Raw genomic sequence first — 21,276 nt, forward strand, 5'->3', positions numbered from 1 at the left:
CTAGTTTAAATAACATTAGTTACGCTAATGAACAAATGACACCTGTTAAAATCACCTCAACATGTTGTTTACATTTTAACCCACCATGGGCAATAGAAAAGTCACTGTTGCAAACAGTGCAGTGAGAAAGACTGTCATTATCTTTGTGGTCGACTGTAAAGCCCGCCCACAAAGAAAACTGATAGGTCTACTTAGCACAAAGAGAGACCAATCAAGATGCTCGCTCTCGGATTCCAAAAAGTTGATTTCCGGGATATTGTATATAATTTCCGGGCATCAGGGAGAAGCTATCAATATGCGGGAGACTACTGGACCATCCGGGAGAGGTGGGATGTCTGAAACCCCCTCAATGCCCTCACTCACTCCCAAAACCCCCTGAAGGCCCGCACTCACTCCCAACACCCCCTGAAGGCCCGCACTCACTCCCAAAACCCCCTGAACGCACGCACTCACTCCCAAAACCCCGAGGTCCGCACTCACTCCCAAAACCCGCAGAACACTCGCAGTCTCCCCCAAAACCCCCTGAACGCACGCAGTCTCCCCCAAAACCCCCTGAAGGCCCGCACTCACTCCCAAAACCCCCTGAACACCCGCAGTCTCCCCCAAAACCCCCTGAACATACACTGTCTCCCCCAAAACCCCGAGTGCCTGCACTGAATCTCAAAAGTGTTTGAACTCCTGCACTCACTGCCAAAATCCCCTGACCGCCCGTACTCATTCCCAAAACACCTGAAGGCCCGCACTCACTCCCAAAACCCTCTGAATGCCTGCACTGAATCTGAAAAGTGTTTGTCCTGCACTCAATCCCAAAATCCCCAGAACGCCTGTACTCACTCCCAGTACCCCCCGAACACCCGCACTCACTCCCAAAACCCCCTGAACACATGGAGTCACACCGAAAAGACCCATTACTCCAAGACTCTCTTCCAAAAATCCCTGGTCACCCAGTCTGACTCTCAAAACCACTGTACAGCCAGACTCTCTCCCAAACCCCCTGAACCCCTGCACTCAATATCCAAATCCCTTGAATGCCAGCATTCACTCCCAAAACCCCCTGAATGCACATTCACTCCCAAACCCCCTGAAGGCCCGCACTCTCCCCCAAAACCCCCTGAATGCCCACACTCTCCCCCAAAACCTCCTGAACTCCCACACTCTCCCCCAAAACCCCGAATGCCCACACTCACTCCCAAAACCCCCTGAATGCATGCAGTCTCCTCCAAAACCTCCTGAACGCATGCAGTCTCCCCCAAAACCCCCTGAACACCCGCACTCACTCCTGAAACCGTCTGAACGCCCAGTTACTCCCAAAGCCCCGTAAATGCCCGCACTCACTCCCAAAACCTGCTGAATGCCCGCACTTACTCCCAATACCCCCTAAACGCCCGCACTCACTCCCAAAACCCCTGAACACCCGCACTTACTCCCAAAACCCCCTAAAAGCCCTCACTGACTCCCAAAACCCCCTGAACGCCCGCACTCATTCCCAAAACCCTCTGAATGCCCACACTCATTCCCAAAACCCCCTGAATGCCCACACTCATTCCCAAAACCCCCTGAATGCCCACACTCACTCCCAAAACCCGCTGTTCGCCTGCACTCATTCCCAAAACCCCCTGAATGCCCGCACTCACTACGATAACCTCCTGAACAACTGCATTCATTCCCAAAACCCCCTGAATGCCAGCAGTTACTCCCAAAACCCCTGAATGCCCGCACTTACTCCCAAAAATCCCGGACAACAGCACTCACTTTAAAAACACCCTGAACATCTGCACCTACTCCCAAACCCCAGACATCCCACCCTGCAAAAACTCATTTCAGGGAGGTAGCAACCCCGCCCCCCCCCCCAGCCCCATATCCCACCCTTCCCTCCCCCCCCACCCCTCCGGTCAACCTCCAAGGGTGTATGTAATACTTTGTTTAGTGATTTTGTCTAATCTGTAAACCAAGTTGGGTATACGCAGAAAATGTGACATTAAAATATGTACTTATATGATATTATCATGTTTATTCTATTACAACTTTAAGCAAGTCTACAGAGAGTTTGGCCTCATCACATAGGACATCAATAGAGTAGCTCCTTAGCAGCTAGCCAGCTACTTTAAATAACGTTAGTTACGCTAATGAACAAATGACACCTCTTAAACTCACCTCAACATGTTGTTCACATTTTAACCCACCATGGGCAATAGAAAAGTCAGTGTTGCAAACAGTGCAGTGAGCAAGACTGTCATTATTTTTGAGGTCGACTGTAAAGCCCGCCCACAGAGAAAACCTATAGGTCTACTTAGCACGAAGAAAGACCAATCAGGATGCTCGCTCTCGGACTCCAAAAAATCAATTTCCCGGATATTGTATATAATTTCCGGGCATCAGGGAGCAGCTATCAATATGCGGGAGACTACCGGACCACCCAGGAGAGGTGGAATGTCTGAAACCCCCTTCAATGCCCTCACTCACTCCCAAAATCCCCCGAAGGCCCGCACTCACTCCCAACACCCCCTGAAGGCCCGCACTCACTTCCAACACCCCCTGAAGGCCCGCACTCACTTCCAACACCCCCTGAAGGCCCGCACTCACTTCCAACACCCCCTGAAGGCCCGCACTCACTTCCAACACCCCCTGAAGGCCCGCACTCACTCCCAAATCCCCCTGAACAACCACACTCACTCACAAAACCCCCAGAACACCCGCACTCGCTCCCAAAACCCCCTGAATGCCCGCACTTACTCCCAAAAGCCCCTGAACATCTGCACTTACTCCCAAAACCCCCTGAATGCTCGCACTCACTACGATAACCTCCTGAACAACTGCATTCATTCCCAAAACCCCCGAACGCCTGCACTTACTCCTAAAACCCCGTAAATGCCTGCACTCACTCCCAAAACCCCGACACCCGCACTCATTCCCAAAACCACCCAAATGCCCACACTCACATCCAAAACTCCCTGAATGCATGCTGTCTCCCCCAAAACCTCCTGAACGCACGCAGTCTTCCCCCAAACCCCCGGAACACCCACACTCTCCCCCAAAACCCCTTGAATGCCTACACTCTCCCCCAAAACCCCCGGAATGCCCGCACTCTCCCGAAAAACCCTGAACACCCACACTTACTCCCAAAACACAGTGAACACACACTCACTCCCAGAAGCTCCAGAACATCCATACTCTCTTCCAAAACTGACTGAAACCCTGCGTCCTCACCCAAAACCCTGTACACTGTCCCAAAACCCTGACCACCCGCAATCATTACCAAAACACAATAAATGCCCACACTCACTCCCAAAACCCCCTGAACGCCCGTACTCATTCCCAAAAACACCTGAACACCCACACTCAGTCTCCAAACGCCATGAACGCCTGCACTCTCCCCCAAAACTCCCTGAACGCCTGCACTGACTCTTAATATTGTTTGAACACCTGCACTCACTCCCAAATCATGAACACACACACTCACCTCCAAAAGCTCCAGAACATCTATACTCTCTTCCAAAACTGACTAAAACCCTGTATCCTCTCCCAAAACCGACCGCCTGCAATCATTCCCAAAGCACAATAAATGCCCACACTCACTCCCAAAACGCCCTGAACACCCACACTTACTCCCAAAACCCCTGATCAACCACACACACTCCCAAAACCCCCTGAACACCTGCAATCACTCCCGAGACTCTCTGAACACCCACAGTTACTCCCAAAACACCCTAAATGCCCACACACACTCCCAAAACCTGCTGAACGCCCGCACTCACACCCAAAACCCTCTGAAGCTCACACTCACTCCCAAAACCCCCTGACTACCCACACTCACTCCCAAAATCTTCTGAACACCTGCACTCACTCCTGAAACCGTCCGAACGCCCACAGTTACTTCCAAAGCCCCATAAATGCCTGCACTCACTCCCATAACCTGCTGAACGCCCGCACTCACTCCCAAAACCCCCAGAATGCTCGCACTCACTCCCAAAACCCCCTGAACGCCCACACTTACTCCCATAACTCCCAGAACACCAGCACACACTCCCAAAACCCCCTGAATGCCCATACTCACTCACAAAAGCACCTGAATTCCCACACTCACTCCCAAAACCCCTGAACGACCACAATCACTCCCAAAACCCCACAAACACCTGCACTAACTCCCAAAACCCCCGGACAACTGCACTCACATTAAAAACACCCTGTACGCCCGTACTCACTCCAAAAAACCCCAGACAACTGCACTCACATTAAAAACACCCTGAACACACACACTCACTCTCAAAATTGTGGACAGCTGCACTCACTCCCAAAACACCGTGAACACACACACACTCACCCCCAAAAGCTCCAGAACATCCAGACTCTCTTACAAAACTGACTGAAACCCTGTACCCTCACCCAAAACTCTGTACCCTCTCGCAAAACCCTGTGCCCGCTCCCAAAACCCTAACTGCCTGCACTTATTCCCAAAGCACAATAAATGCCTGCACTCACTCCCAAAACCTCCTGAATGCCCGCACTCACTCCCAAAAACACCTGAACACCCACACTCGCTCCCAAAAACCCTGAACGCCCGCAATCACTCCCAAAACTCCCTGAACGTCCACACTTACACCCAAAACCCCCTGAATATCTGCACACACTCCTGAAACCGCCCGAACGCCCACAGTTACTCCAAAAACCCCCTATGTGCCCGCACTCATTCCAAAAACACCCTGAATGCCCGCACTCACTCCCAAAAACCCTGAACGCCCGCACTTACTCCCAAAACCCCCTGAACGCCCACACTTCCCCAAAACCCCCTGAAAGCCCGCACTCACTCCCAAAACCCCCTGAATGCCTCCACTCATTCCCAAAACACCCTGAATGCCTGCAGTAACTCCGAAAACCTCCTGAACACTCACATTCACTCCCAAAACCCCCGAATGCCCGCACTACTCCCAAAACCCCTTGAACACCCGCACTCACTCCCAAAACCTGCTGAATGCTTGCACTCACACCCAAAACCCCCTGAACACCCGCACTCACTAGCGAAACCGTCTGAACGCCCACACTCTCCCCCAAAACCCCCTGAACACCCGCACTCACTAGCGAAACCGTCCGAACGTCCACAGTTACTCCCAAAGCCCCGTAAATGCCCGCACTCACTCCCAAAACCTGCAAAATGCCCGCACTTATTCCCAATACCCCCTAAATCCCCGCACTCACTCCCAAAACCCCTGAACGCCCGCACTCATTCCCAAAACCTCCTGAATGCCCACACTCACTCCCAAAACGCCCTGAATGCCCGCACTATTCCCAAAACCCCCTGAACAACTGCATTCATTCCCAAAACCCCCTGAACGCCAGCAGTTACTCCCAAAGCCCCTGAACGCCCGCACTTACTCCCAAAAACCCCGGACAACAGCACTCACTTTAAAAGCACCCTGAGCATCTGCACCTAGCTCCTTAGCAGCTAGCCAGCTAGTTTAAATAACGTTAGTTATGCTAATGAACGAATGACACCTCTTAAACTCACCTCAACATGTTGTTTACATTTTAACCCACCATGGGCAATAGAAAAGTCACTGTCGCAAACAGTACAGTAAGTAAGACTGTCATTATTTTTGTGGTCGACTGTAAAGCCCGCCCACAGAGAAAACTGATACTTAGCACGAAGAGAGACCAATCAGGATGCTCGCTCTCAGTCTCCAAAAAATGAATTTCCGGGATATTATATATAATTTCTGGGCATCAGGGAGCAGCTATCAATATGCGGGAGACTACCAGACCATCTGGGAGAGGTGGCATGTCTGAAACCCCCTCAATGCCCTCACTCACTCCCAAAACCCCTTTGAAAGCCCGCACTCACTCCCAAAACCCCCTGAAGGCCCGCACTCACTCCCAAAACCCCCTGAAGGCCCGCACTCACTCCCAAAACCCTCTGAAGGCCCGCACTCACTCCCAAAACCCCCTGAAGGCCCGCACTCACTCCCAAAACCCCCTGAAGGCCCGCACTCACTCCCAAAACCCCCTAAAGGCCCGCACTCACTCCCGAAACCCCCTGAAGGCCCGCACTCACTCCCGAAACCCCCTGAAGGCCCGCACTCACTCCCGAAACCTCCTGAACACCCGCACTCACTCCCAAAACCCCCGAATGCACGCTCTCACTCCCAAAACCCTGAGGCCCGCACTCACTCCCAAAAGCCCCGAACGCTCGCAGTCTCCTGCAAAACCCGCTGAATGCACGCACTCACTCCCAAAACACCCTGAACGCCCGCACTCACTCCCAAAACCTCCTGAACGCCCGCACTCACTCCCAAAACCCCCGAACGCACGCACACACTCCCAAAACCCTGAGGCCCACACTCACTCCCAAAACTCCCTGAACGCACGCAGTCTCCTGCAAAACCCCCTGAACGCACGCAGTCTCCTGCAAAACCCCCTGAACACACGGTCTCCCCCAAAACCTCCTGAACGCACACAGTCTGCTGCAAAACCCCCTGAATGCACGCACTCACTCCCAAAAACCCCTGAAGGCCTGCACTCACTCCCAAAATCCCCTGAAGGCCCGCACTCACTCCCAAAAACACCCTGAACGCCCGCACTCACTCCCAAAACACCCTGAACGCCCGCACTCACTCCCAAAACCTCCTGAACGCCCGCACTCACTCCCAAGACCCCCGAACGCACGTACACACTCCCAAAACCCTGAGGCCCACACTCACTCCCAAAACTCCCTGAACGCACGCAGTCTCCCGCAAAACCCCCTGAACGCACGCAGTCTCCCGCAAAACCCCCTGAATGCACGGTCTCCCCCAAAACCTCCTGAACGCACACAGTCTCCCGCAAAATCCCCTGAATGTACGCAGTCTTTCCCAAAACCCCTGGAACGCCCACACTCACTCCCAAAACCCCCGAATGCACGCACACAGTCCCAAAACCCCGAGGTCTGCACTCACTCCCAAAGCCCTCTGAATGCACGCAGTCTCCCACAAAACCCCCTGAATGCACGCAGTCTCCCCAAAGCCCTCTGAACGCACGCAGTCTCCCACAAAACCCCTTGAATGCACAGACTCTCCCAAAATCCTGTGAACGCACGCAGTCTCCCCCAAAACCCCCAGAATGCCCGCACTCTCCCCCAAAATCCCCGGAACGCCCGCACTCTGCCCCAAAACCCCCAGAACGCCCGCACTCTCCCCCAAAACCCCCAGAACGTCTGCACTGAATCTCAAAAGTGTTTGAACTCCTGCGTTCACTCCCAAAACCCCCTGAATGCCTGCACTGAATCTCAAAAGTGTTTGTCCTGCACTCAATCCCAAAATCCCCAGAACGCCCGAACTCACTCCCAGAACCCCCTGAACACCTGCACTCACTCCCGGAACCCCCTGAACACCCGCACTCACTCCCGGAACATTCTGAATGTCGGCACTCACTCCCAAGACCCCCTGAACACATGGAGTCACACCGAAAAGACCCATTACTTCAAGACTCTCTTCCAAAAATCCCTGGTCACCCAGTCTGTCTCTCAAAACCACTGTACAGCCAGACTCTCTCCCAAACCCCCTGAACCCCCGCACTCAATATCCAAATCCCTTGAATGCCAGCATTCACTCCCAAAACCACTTGAATGTACATTCACCCCCAAACCCCCCGAACACCCGCACTCTCCCCCAAAACCCCCTGAATGCCTGCACTCTCCCCAAAACCCCCTGAACACCCACACTTGCCCCAAAACCCCCTGAATGCCCACACTCTCCCCAAAACCTCCTGAACTCCCACACTCTCCCCCAAAACCCCGAATGCTCACACTTTCCCCCAAAACACCCTGAATGCCCACACTCTCCCCCAAAACCCCCTGAACACCCACACTCTCCCCCAAAACCTCCTGAATGCTCACACTTTCCCCCAAAACACCCTGAATGCCCACACTCTCCCCCAAAACCACCTGAATGCCCACACTCACTCCCAAAACCCCCTGAATGCCCACACTCACTCCCAAAACCCCGAACGCCCACACTCACTCCCAAAACCCCGAACGCCCACACTCACTCCCAAAACCCCCTGAATGACCGCACTCACACCCAAAATCCCCTGAACGCCTGCACTCATTCCCAAAACCCCCTGAATACTTGCACTCACAACCATAACCTCCTGAACAACTGCATTCATTCCCAAAACCCCCTGAATGCCTGCACTCACTCCCAAAACCACCCGAATGCCCGCACTCACACCCAAAACCCCTTGAATGTGCAATCTGCACAGTCTCCCCCAAAACCTCCTGAACGCACGCAGTCTCCCCCAAAACACCCAGAACACCCACACTCACTCCCGAAACCCCTTGAACGCCTACACTATCCCCCAAAACCCCAGGAATGCCTGGACTCTCCCGAAAACCCCTGAACACCCCCACTTACTCTCAAAACACCGTGAACACACACACTCACTCCCAAAAGCTCCAGAACATCCATACTCTCTTCCAAAACTGACTGAAACCCAGCACCCTCACCCAAAACCCTGTACACTGTCCCAAAACCCTGTACCCTCTCCCAAAACCCTGACCGCCCGCAATCATTACCCACACTCACTCCCAAAACCCCGTGAAAGCCCGCACTCACTCCCAAAACCCCCTGAATGCCTGCACTCACTCTCAAAACTTCCTGAATGCCTGCACTCACTCCCAAAACCCCCTGAATGCCTGCACTCACTCCCAAAACCCCCTGAACGCCTGCACTCACTCCCAAAACCCCCTGAACGCCCACACTTCCTCTGAAAACCCCCTGAAAGCCCACACTCACTCCCAAAACCTCATGAATGCCTGCGCTCATTCCCAAAGCCGTCTGAATGCCTGCACTCACTCCCAGAACCTCCTGAATGTCTGCACTCACTCCCAAAACCTCCTGAATGCCTGCACTCATTCCCAAAGCCGCCTGAATGCCTGCACTCACTCCCAAAACCCCCAGACAACTGCACTCACGTTAAAAACACCCTGAATGCCCGCACTGACTCTCAAAATTGTTGAACAGCTGCACTCACTCCCAAAACACCGTAAACACACATACTCACCCCCAAAAGCTCCAGAACATCCAGACCCTCTTCCAAAACTGACTGAAACCCTGTACCCTCACCCAAAACTCTGTACCCTCTCCCAAAACCCTGACTGCCTGCACTTGTTCCCAAAGCACAATAAATGCCCACACTCACTCCCAAAACCCCCTGAAGGCCCACACTCGCTCCCAAAAACCCTGACCGCCCGCACTCATTCCCAATAACCCTGAACGCCCACACTCACTCCCAAAACTCCCTGAATGCCTGCACACACTCCTGAAACCGCCCGAACGCCCACAGTTACTCCCAAAACCCCCTAAATGCCCGCACTCATTCCCAAATCCCCCTGAATGCCCGCACTCACTGCCAAAAACCAGAAATGCCTGCACTCACACCCAAAACCCTTGAACGCCCGCACTCACTTCCAAAACTCCCTGAACGCCCGCACGTACTCCCAAAGCCCCCTGAACGCCCACACTCACTCCCAAACCCCCTGAACGCCTGATCTCACTCCCAAAACCCCTTGAACGCCCGATCTCACTCCCAAAACCCCCTGAACGCCCGATCTCACTCCCAAAACCCCGAGCAACCGCACTCATTCTCAAAACCCCCAGAACAACCACACTCACTCCCAAAACCCCCTGAATGCCCGCACTCACTCTCAAAACCGCCCGAACGCCCGCACTCACTCTCAAAACCCCTGAACACCCGTACTTCCTCCCAAAACCCCCTGAACGCCAGCAGTTACTCCCAAAACCCCTGAACACCCGCTCTTACTCCCAAAAACCCCTGAACGCCCGCACTTACTCCCAAAAACCCTGGACAACAGCACTCACTTTAAAAACACCCTGAACATCTGCACCTACTCCCAAAACCCCAGACATCCCACCCTGCAAAAACTCATTTCAGAGAGGTAGCAACCCCGCGCCACCCACCCCCCCACAGCCCCTATCCCACCCTCCCCCTCGCCACCCGGTCAACCTCCAAGGGTGTACGTAATACTTTGTTTAGTGATTTTGTCTAAGTTGGGTATATGCAGAAAATGTGATATTAAAATATGTACTTATATGATATTATCATGTTTATTCTATTACAACTTTAAGCAAGTCTACAGGGAGTTTGGCCTCATCACGTAGGACATCAAGAGAATAGCTCCTTAGCAGCTAGCCAGCTAGTTTAAATAACATTAGTTACGCTAATGAACGAATGACACCTGTTAAAATCACCTCAACATGTTGTTTACATTTTAACCCACCATGGGCAATAGAAAAGTCACTGTTGCAAACAGTGCAGTGAGAAAGACTGTCATTATCTTTGTGGTCGACTGTAAAGCCCGCCCACAAAGAAAACTGATAGGTCTACTTAGCACAAAGAGAGACCAATCAGGATGCTCACTCTCGGATTCCAAAAAGTTGATTTCCGGGATATTGTATATAATTTCCGGGCATCAGGGAGAAGCTATCAATATGCGGGAGACTACTGGACCATCCGGGAGAGGTGGGATGTCTGAAACCCCCTCAATGCCCTCACTCACTCCCAAAACCCCCTGAAGGCCCGCACTCACTCCCAACACCCCCTGAAGGCCCGCACTCACTCCCAACACCCCCTGAAGGCCCGCACTCACTCCCAAAACCCCTGAACGCACGCATGCACTCATTTCCAAAACCCCGAGGTCCGCACTCACTCCCAAAACCCGCAGAACATCCGCAGTCTCCCCCAAAGCCCCCTGAACACATGCAGTCTCCCCCAAAACCCCCTGAAGGCCCGCACTCACTCCCAAAACCCCCTGAACACCCGCAGTCTCCCCCAAAACCCCCTGAAGGCCCGCACTCACTCCCAAAACCCCCTGAACACCCGCAGTCTCCCCCAAAACCCCCTGAACATATGCTGTCTCCCCAAAACCCCCAGAACGCCTGCACTCTCCCCCAAAACCCCGAGTGCCTGCACTGAATCTCAAAAGTGTTTGAACTCCTGCACTCACTGCCAAAATCCCCTGACCGCCCGTACTCATTCCCAAAACCCCTGAAGGCCCGCATTCATTCCCAAAACCCTCTGAACGCACGCACTCACTCCCAAAACCCCCTGAACGCACGCACTCATTCCCAAACCCCCCTGAATGCACGCAGTCTCCCCCAAAACCTCCGAACGCACGCACTCATTCACAAACCCCCCGAACGCACGCAGTCTCCCCCAAAACCCCCTGAACGCATGCAGTCTCCCCCAAAACCCCCTGAAGGCCCGCACTCACTCCCAAAACCCCCTGAACACCCGCAGTCTCCCCCAAAACCCCCTGAACAGACGCTGTCTCCCCCAAAACCCCCAGAACGACTGCACTCTCCCCCAAAACCCCGAGTCCCTGCACTGAATCTCAAAAGTGTTTGAACTCCTGCACTCACTGCCAAAATCCCCTGACCGCCCGCACTCACTCCCAAAACCCTCTGAACGCACGCACTCACTCCCAAACCCCCCTGAACGCACGCACTCATTCCCAAACCCCCCTGAACGCATGCAGTCTCCCCCAAAACCCCCTGAACGCACGCACTCATTCAAAAACCCCCCTGAACTCACGCAGTCTCCCCCAAAACCCCCTGAACGCACGCACTCATTCAAAAACCCCCCTGAACTCACGCAGTCTCCCCCAAAACCCCCTGAACGCACGGTCTCCCCAAAACCCCCTGAACGTACGCAGTCTCCCCCAAAACCCCCAGAACACCCACTCTCCCCCAAAACCCCCAGACCGCCTGCGCTCTCCCCAAAACCTCCTGAACGCCTGCGCTCTCCCCAAAAACCCCCTGAACGCTCGCACTCTCCCCAATTACCCCCTGAATGTCCGCACTCTCCCCAAAACCCCCTGAATTCTCCCCAAAACCCCTTGAACACCTGCAGTCTCCCCCAAAACCCCCTGAATGCCTGCAATCCTCAAAAACCCTCTGAACACCCGTACTCTCCTCAAAAAACCCCTGAATGCCCGTACTCTCCTCAAGTGTTTGAAGTCCTTCACTCACTCCCAAAATCCGCAGAACGCCCATACTCACTCCCAAAACCCCCTGAATGCCCGCACTCACTCCCAAAACCCCCTGAACGCCCGCACTCACTCCCAAAACCCCCTGAACGCACACAGTCACTCCCAAAACATCCTGAATGCACACACTCACTCCCAAAACCCAATGAACGCCTGCACTCACTCCCAAAACCCAATGAAAGCCCGCACTTACTCCCAAAACCCTAAGAGCGCACTTACTACCAAAACCCCCGAATGTCTGTGCTCACTCCCAAAAACCCCTGAACACTCATACTCACTCCACAAAAACTTCTCTCTACCCGCTCTATTCTGACACCCTCCTCTCTCCCCAACATTTGATTACATTGTGGTCAACCTCCAATAACCTGCCCTTTTCGAAATCCTGAATCCGCTCTCCCACCCCTCTCTGTGGCCAGTGGCCCCACTCCAAGCCCAAGTGTCTTCCTCGGGTCACCCCCTCCCCAGCCTCCCCCTGTCTCGCCATGGTCTTTGCCCCATCTCCTCGTCTGTCACCTCCCTGTCTCCCCCACCCATCTCTCCTCTTCCTAACCTCTTCTCCCCTTGATCTCTCCCCTGGTGTTTCCTCCCCAGACACACCCCCAGTCTCTCCTACAAACGCCATCCACTGTCTATCACTCACTTTCCAGCCTCCCCTCACGGTACCACCCCGGTATCTCCCATACCCGCTTCCCCCTCTCCCGGTGTACTCACCGTGCCTGGGCCGCTGGTGACCGGCATGCCAGGAGAGCCGCCTGACGCTCCTGCGGAAGGCCGACTTCAGCTGGCTCATGGTGCCCAGCCGCCCCTGCACACCAAAACAGCACGGATCAGTCCGGGGCACCGGGGTTGGGAGCGACACCCCGGGGGAGAGAGGGGTGCCAGCAGCGATAAAACTGCGGGGAGAGAGAGAGGGCGATAGAGAGTTGAGAATTGGTCGAGAACCCCTTCTGGGGTGCGGTCTCCACGCTCCAGCCCTCACCTGCTGGCCGCCTCCCTACTCAGGTGCCGGGTTCCGGCTTGGGCGGGTCCTCGGCGCTGTGGGGCAGGACTCCGGCTCGAGCTCCGCCCTCCACCCCATGTGGTGGGCGGGGACAGCGAGATACCAGCCTCACAGTCTATCTGACCAGGACCATCAGGCAGGGGGTGCCGTAGCATTAGGATAAAGATTTTTGGATGGAAAACAGCTTCTTCCCCCCAAATGAACTCCGGGCCACCCAGGTCTCCACGTATGAAGTGCTAGTAGCGTTATAGTTTACTTTTTACCTTGTATCGGAGATGCACCTTATTACTTGTTTTAATTTATTTGCGGTATTGTTACTTTATGTGTGATGTGTGTGAATGATATGTACTGTATTGTGCACCTTGGTCCGGAAGAACGTTGTCTCGTCTGGTAGTATAGATGTGTACAGCCGAATGACGATAAACTTGAACTTGACCTACCCACGGTCTCCGCTGCGCACTGCATGCAGCCAGATCATTCCCGGAGCATGGGAAACGAGGTAAGGGCCGTGGGCTGCTACTAGAATTGGGACGCCCGAGTAAGAATGACATTGATAAAATACGAACCACTCTTGCCTACAATTTATCTCCACCTTAGCTAGTGGGGCGGAGCATCGCACTCAACAGTTGAATCCACAACCCACCAAAAGCAGAAAACTTATGTTTTGAGTAGGGGGAATTTCTCCGGTAAATAACACAGGATATAGTTATTTGTAAAAAATTGTCCATCGAATCCTACTTGATTCTGAAATTTTTTTGCAATTGGGGAATTTCTCCAGTGAACAATGTGAGATATAAATACAAGAGATTCTGCAAATGCTGGAAATCCAGAGCAATACACACAAAATGCTGGACGAACTCAGCAGGTCAGTCAGCATCCATGGAAATGAATAACTAGTCGACGTTTATGGCGGAGACCCTTCATGAGGTTTTCAGATCAGTCGGTGAAATGGTCTGCGCACGGGCTCGTTGGGCCTGTTACCGTACTGTATCTCCCAGTAAATAAACACACCACTGGAGCCCCCGAAGGTTCTGGTTGATGTGATCACTATCTGGAGCTCAGTGTGAGAGGTGATGACACTTCACAAATTTGAGCTCCATTTTCTCAGGAAAATTCCCTATTTATCCTCTCCCTCGTTTTGAGAAGGATGGCTGCAATCAAGATGTTCTGTGCTTTTGGGACTGTTCCAGGAGCTGGGAAGTTGGGAAAGACAGTGATTATTTCAGTTCACCTTTTCTGGAACGCCTGAATGACAGCTTAGCTTCAGAGGACCAAGTCCAAGTTGGAATTTATGGTTACTCAGTCATATCCGTGTATACAGATTTATGGTCACCCAGTCATACCCGTGTATACAGATAATCAAAACAATGCTCCTCAGAAAGGAAAGGGGGCGGGAGATGACAGAATAAAAAAGGGGGGAGGGGAAGGAGGACAAGCTAGAAGGTGAAGGCAGGTTGGTGGGAAAGGTAAAGAGCTGGAGAACAAAGAATCTGATAGGAGAGGAGAGTGGACCATGGGGGACAGGGAAGAAGGAGGGGCACCGGGGGAGGTGATAGGCAGGTGAGGAGGAGGTAAGGGGCCAGAGTGGGGAATAGAAGAAGAGGGGTGGGGAAAGGGGAAATGACCAGAAGGAGAAATCAATGTTCATTCTATCAGGCTGGTGGCTACCGAGAGGGAATATGTTGCTCCCCCCCCCCGAGAGTGGTCTCATTGTTGCAAAAGAGGGGGCCATGGACCGACATCTTGGAACAGAACTGGGAATAAGAGTTAAAATGGTTGGCCACTGGGAAATTCCACTGTTGGTGGATGGAACAGAGATGCTCAACCAATTTATGTTGGGTCTCGCTAATGTAGAGGAGACCGAATCTGGAGCACTGAAACACAAGATACAGTTACTTGCAAAATCTGTCCATTGAATCATACTTAAAGGAGAAAGAATGTTTATTGCAGTAGTAGGAATTTCTCCAGGATACAGTTATTTGTAAACTCGTGTGAACATAGAACACTAGAGCACAGTCTCTCCTTCAGCTGTCCATCGATTTTTGATGTTGACTGAGGCCTGGACATGGTTGTATGGAAGACCGGCAGTTGACCATTCTACAAGTCTCCCCTGCCACGCCACCGATGTTGTCTAAGGGAAGGGCACTAGGACCCATACAGCTTGGCACTGGTGTCGTCACAGAGCAATGTGTGATTAAGTGCCTTGCTCAAGGACACAACACGCTGCCTGAGCTGAGGCTCGAACTAGCGACCTTCAGATCACTAGACCGATGCCTTAACCATTTGGCCAAGCGCCACACACTAGAGCACAGTACAGGCCCTTTACCTCACGATGTTGTGCCAACCCTGTAACCTACTCTACCTTCATTGCAATAGAAGACATTTCTTCAGGGAAACAATGCAGGATATACACTCAGGTCACATTGCAAATGTCAGGCTGTGGGGATTGGAGTTCAGCAAGGTTTACTCATCTCTGCACTGAACCGAGGTGATGGCCTCAAACTAACAGGCTCCTGCACCGGCTGCAGTGATGACCAGCTTCTTGGCTGTGCACTCACTTTCATGAACTTTTTGCCGAGCACCTACACTCGGTCTGCCAGAACAAAAGTGGCCACCCATTTTAATTCCGCTTCCTATCCCCATTCCAATATGTCCCCATCCATGGCCTCCTCTATTGTTGCAATGAGGACACACTTGGGTTGGAGGAACAACACTTTATATTCTGTTTGGGTAGCCTCAATTTCTCAAACTTCTGTTAATGCCCCCCCACCTGCCCTCTCCTTCACCATTCCTCATCTGCTTTTCTCTCTCTCACCTTATCTCCTTGCCTGCCCATCACCTCCCTCCGGTGCTCCTCCCCTTATTCTCTCTTCCGTGGCCTTCTGTCCTCTTCTATCAGACTGTCCCTTCTCCAGCCCTGTCTCTCTTTCACCAATCAACTTCCCAGCTCTTTACTTCAACCCTCCCCCTCCCGGTTTCACCTATCACTTGTGTTTCACTCTCCCCTCCCCACCTTTTAAATCTACTCCTCATCTTTTCTTTGTCCTGCCGAAGGGTCTTGGCCCAAAATGTCGACTGTACTTTTTTCCATAGATGCTGCCTGACCCTTTGAGTTCCTCCAGCATCTTGTGTGTGTGTTTCATGAACTTTAGTCCTGAATGCTATTTGCTTATTTTTTATAGGTTACATGATTTATTCTCTTTTTTTGCACGTTGGGTATTTGACAGTCTTTTTTAATGGGTTTATTTGGGTTTCTTTGTTCTGTGGCTGCCTGTAAGGAGATGAATCTCAAGGTTGTATAGAGTATACATACTTCAATAATAAATGTACCTTGAACCTTCAAAATGTACTTTAAAGGTTCGACGTGAAGTGTGTTCAGAGATGCTCTTTTGCATGCCACTGTTGTAACATGTAGTTATTTGAGTTACTGTCACCTTCCTGTCAGCTTGAACCAGTCTGGCCATTCTCCTCTGACTTCTCTCATTAACAAGACATTTTCATACATAGAACTGCTCATTGGGCATGAAATCCCGGGAGATCCACAGTTTCTCAGCCACTCTAACCACCCTGTCTGGCACCATCAATCCTTCCCATGGTCAAAATCACTGAGGTGACATTTCTTCCCTGTTCTGATGTTTGGTGTAAATGGTAACTGAAGATCTTCACCACTTCTGCTTTAAAAAGCCAACATGTGATTAGATGGTGTACGGACGTAACCATTAAATGGCCACTGAGTGTAGGTTCTTGGAGAAATGTGTCCACTGAATGCCAGTTTAGCATGCTAAATCATTACCCATAGTTTCTGTTATTCCCCTCAGCTCCTTCTCTGTTATCCCCTACATTTCCACCCACATTCCAGCTTGATGCAGGAATGTGGGAAATCAGTTTCACAGGTTTGGTGAGTGGGGACAGAAGATACTCACAACTGGTAAGTAGGTTAACTATTTATTTACAAACAAAACAGACAGTAAACATTTGTAAACACTTCAAGTTAAACTTGTTTCCAGATACATATCTAAACTAAGCGCCCAACATGGTAGGAGAAAACTGTGGCAAATATGTATCTAAAGTCTGTGCCTGGGCCCTCTTTACTGCAACACACCCCTACTGTCTACTGTCTCCACTGCACCCTCGCCTACCTGGTCCACAGTGACCTGAGACTGGAAAAGAGACGCACAGTTACTGCACATTAGATTTAAACCCTACATCATCAGCAAAAGAGAAGCTAGTGGGAAGGTCTGTAAATCCCCACCTCCTATGGGGGAGTGGTTTTCAATGAGCAGATAAGTGTAGGATTGAAGAGACGTTGCCTACTGTATCTGCCTCTACCACCACCCAAGTCAGAGCATTCCAAGCACCCATCACTCTGTTTTAAAAAAGAATAAACTTGCCCCTCACATCTCCTTTGAAATTAATCCCTCTCATCTTAAATGCATGCCCTCTGTTATTAAACATTTCAACATGGGAAAAATGATACAGTCTGTGCCTCTATCAATGCCTCTCATAATCTTATCAACCTCTATCAGATCCCCCCTCAGCTCTGCTGCTCCAGAGAAAGCAACCCAAATTTGTCCAACCTCTCACTAGAGCACATGCCCTCTAATCTAAGCAGCATCCTGGTAAACCTCTTCTGCACCCTCCCTAAAGCCTCAACATCCTTCCTATAATAGGGTGACAAGAACTGTATGCAGTACCCCAGATGCAGCCTAAATAGAGTTTTAAAAATCTGCATCAGAACTTCCTCGACAAATAAAGGCAAGCAAGCCAAATGCCTTCTTAACCCTATGAACATGAGTAGCCATTTTCAAGGAGCCATGGATCTCAAGATCCCTCTGCTCATCAACACTATTGAAAAGGGGGAACAGGGTAAGGGCTCTGGAAGGTGGAGAGGAGCACACAATGTCAGTAAGTCCAGGGAATTGACTGTAGACTTCTGGAAGGCGAGGACTTGTGTAGTGCAAAGGGTGAGCAGTTTCAAGTTCCTGGGTGCCAACATATCTGAGGATCTATCATGGGCCCAACATACTGTATTAATGCAATTATAAAGAAGAGACAACAGCGGCTATATTTCATTAGGAGTTTAAAGAACATTCGTATATCACCAAAGATGCTTGCAATTTCTGCAGATGACCAGTGGAGAGCATCCTAACTGGTTGCATCATTGTCTGGTGTGAAGGGGCCACCGTACAGAATTGGAAAAAACTGCAGAAAATTGTAAACTCAGCCAGTTCCATCATGGGTACCAGCATCCCCAGCATCCAGAACGTCTTCAACAGGTGATACCTCAAAAAAGAGACATCCATCATTAAGGACCCCCAATACCCAGAGCAGGCCCTCTTCTCATTGCTACCATCAGGGAGGAGGTACAGGAGCCTGAAGACACACACTCAGTGTTTAGAAGCAGCTTCTTCCCCTCCAAAATCAGATTTCTGAATGGTCAATAAACCCATGAACGCTACCTCAGTAATTTTTTCCTCTATGCATCTGTATTTATTAAAGTTAATTTTTACATATTTATTGCAATTTATAGTTTTTATTATTATATATTGCAAAGTACTGCTGCCACAAAACAACACATTTCATGACGCACGCCAGTGATATTAAACCTGATTCTGAGGGCTGGAAGAACACTTAGCATAGTCACGGAGTCAGAGAACAGTACAACACAGAAACAGGCTCTTTGGCCCATCTAGCCCATGCCAAGCCATTTAAACTGCCTACTCCCATTGACCTGAACCGGGACATAGCTCTCCATATCCCTACCATCCATGCACCTATCCAAACATCTCGTAAATACTGAAATCAAACTTGCATGTACATTTGTGCTGGCAGCTTGTTCCACATTCACATTGCATTTACTGCTTGCATTTATCTTATCTATATCCCTCATGACTTTGTATACCTCTATCAAATCTCTTCTCAATCTTCTACATTCCAAGGAATAGAGTCCTATTCAGTCTTTCCATATAATTCAGTTCCTCCAGTTCCGGCAAAATTCTTGTAAATTTTTTCTGTACTCCTTCAATCTTATTTACATATTTCCTGTAGGTAGGTGACCAAAACTGCACACAATGCTCCAAAATTTGCTTCACCAGTGTCACCTATCGACCTATGATACCACTTACAGTGAATTATGGGCCTGCATTCCCAGATCCCTTTGCTTATCACACTCCTCAGTGGCCCACCAATCGCTGCAAAACCTACCCTGGTTGGTCCTACTGAAGTGCAACACCTGGCACTTGTCTATATTAAATTCCAGCTAACAGATCTCACTGCAAGTCTTGATAGTCTTCTTCGCTGACCACTACACCCCCAATCTTGGTGTCATCTGCAAATATGCTGATCCAGTTTACCACATTATCATCCAGATCATTGATTATAGATGACGAATAACTACAGACCCAGCACCGATCCCTGTGGCACTCTACTCATCACAATCCTGCAGTCAGAGAGGCAACCATCTACTACTACTCTCTGGCTTCTCCCACAAAGCCAACGTCTAATCCAATTTACTACCTCATGTTGAATGCCAAGCAACCGATCCCTCTTTACTAACCTCCCAATGTGGAACCTTGTCAAGTACTTTGCTAAAGTCAATGTAGACAACATCCACTGCCTTGCCTTCATCTACCTTACTGGCAATTTCCTCAAAGAACTCAATAAAATTGGTTAGACATGACCTACCACACACGAAGCCATCCTCAATCAGTCCATGTCAATCCAAATACTTATATATTCAGTCCCTTAGAATATTTTCCAATAACTTTCCTACCATTGATGTCAGGCTACCCAGCCTATAATTTCCTGGTTTATTTTTAGAGCCTTTATATAACCATATAACAATTACAGCACGGAAACAGGCTATCTCGGCCCTTCTAGTCCATGCCAAACTCCTACTCTCACCTAGTCCCACCGACCTGCACTCAGCCCATAACCCTCCATTCCTTTCCTGTCCATATAGCTGTCCAATTGAACTTTAAACGACAACATAGAACCTGCCTCAACCACTTCTGCTGGAAGCTCATTCTACACAGCTACCACTCTCTGAGTAAAGAAGTTCCCTCTCAGGTTATCCCTAAACTTTTGCCCTTTAACTCTCAACTCATGTCCCCTTGTTTGAATCTCCCCCACTCTCAATGGAAAAAGCCTATCCACGTCAACTCTATCTATCCCCCTCATAATTTTAAATACCTCTATCAAGTCCCCCCTCAACCTTCTACGTTCCAAAGAATAAAGACCCAACTTGTTCAACCTTCCTTTAAACATCTCTGTTACTTGCCTCCCACAGGGTCTGAGGCACTAGCAAATCTTCCCACTTCTAGGATATTAGTCCCCCACCAGTTCAGGTGCAAACCATCTCTTCTGTACATGTCCCACCTCTCCTGGAAGAGAGCCCAATGATCCAAAAATCTTATGCCCTTCCTCCTACGTCAACTCCTTATCCATGTGTTAAGCTGTATAATCTTCCTATTTCTGGCCTTACTAGCACATGACATGGGTAGCAATCCTGAGATCACAACCCTGGAGGTCCTGCCCTTTAACTTAGCACCTAACTCCCTGTACTCACTTTGCAGAACCTCATCCCTCTTCCTACCCCTGTCATTGGTACCTACATGGGCCACAACCTCTGGCTGTTCACCCTCCCACTTAAGAATGATCTGAGATATCCCAGACCTTGGCATCTGGAAGGCAATTGGGAATCTTGTTCTCACCCACAAAACCATCTTGTTGTTTCCTTAACTAATGATTCCTCTATCAATACAGCTCACCTCTTCTACCCCTTCCCTTCTGAGTCACAGAACCAGACTCAGTACCAGAGACCTGATTGCTGTGACTTTCCTTTGCTCGATCATCCCCCACCCCCCCCCAGATATCTAAAGTGGTGTACCTTTTATTGAGGGGAATGGCCACAGGGGCACTCTGCACTGGCTACCTATCACCTTTCCCCTTCTGGTTACCCAACTTCCTGTGTCCTGGACCTTGGGTGTAGCTACCTCTCTATATGTCCTCTCTATTAACTCCTGAGCCTCCTGAATGATCCAGAGTTCATCTAGGTCCAACTGCAACTCCATGTGGTGTGTTAGAAACTGTAGCTGGATGCATTTCTCATAGGTGTAGTTGCCAAGTCTCCCTGCCTTCCCACATCCTGCAAAAGGAGCATTCCACTATCCTGCCTGGCATCTCTACTGTCCCTAAGTGAGCAACTATAAAGAAGGAAAAATAATAAATTGTGGGGGAAAGA

At 50.6% G+C, this 21,276-nt stretch overlaps 1 protein-coding gene across 6 annotated transcripts in view; it reads right to left on the bottom strand.

Annotated features, from left to right (window-relative positions):
* Window positions 1–21,276, bottom strand: part of dennd2da (DENN/MADD domain containing 2Da) — a 236,331-nt gene that overhangs the window by 110,052 nt on the left and 105,003 nt on the right. For 2 of the 6 annotated variants that reach the window (XM_063065682.1, XM_063065683.1), the window contains exon 2: window positions 12,746–12,839. In XM_063065682.1, coding sequence (XP_062921752.1) covers window positions 12,746–12,824 — 79 coding nt within the window. In that variant the 5' untranslated portion in view covers window positions 12,825–12,839. Of the gene's footprint in view, window positions 1–12,745; window positions 13,112–21,276 lie in introns of those variants that run through there. The other 4 variants (XM_063065686.1, XM_063065684.1, XM_063065681.1 and 1 more) reach the window with 3 other exon arrangements.

This window comes from Mobula hypostoma, chromosome 13, assembly GCF_963921235.1.
Source record: "Mobula hypostoma chromosome 13, sMobHyp1.1, whole genome shotgun sequence".
Classification (NCBI taxonomy): Eukaryota; Metazoa; Chordata; class Chondrichthyes; order Myliobatiformes; family Myliobatidae; genus Mobula; species Mobula hypostoma.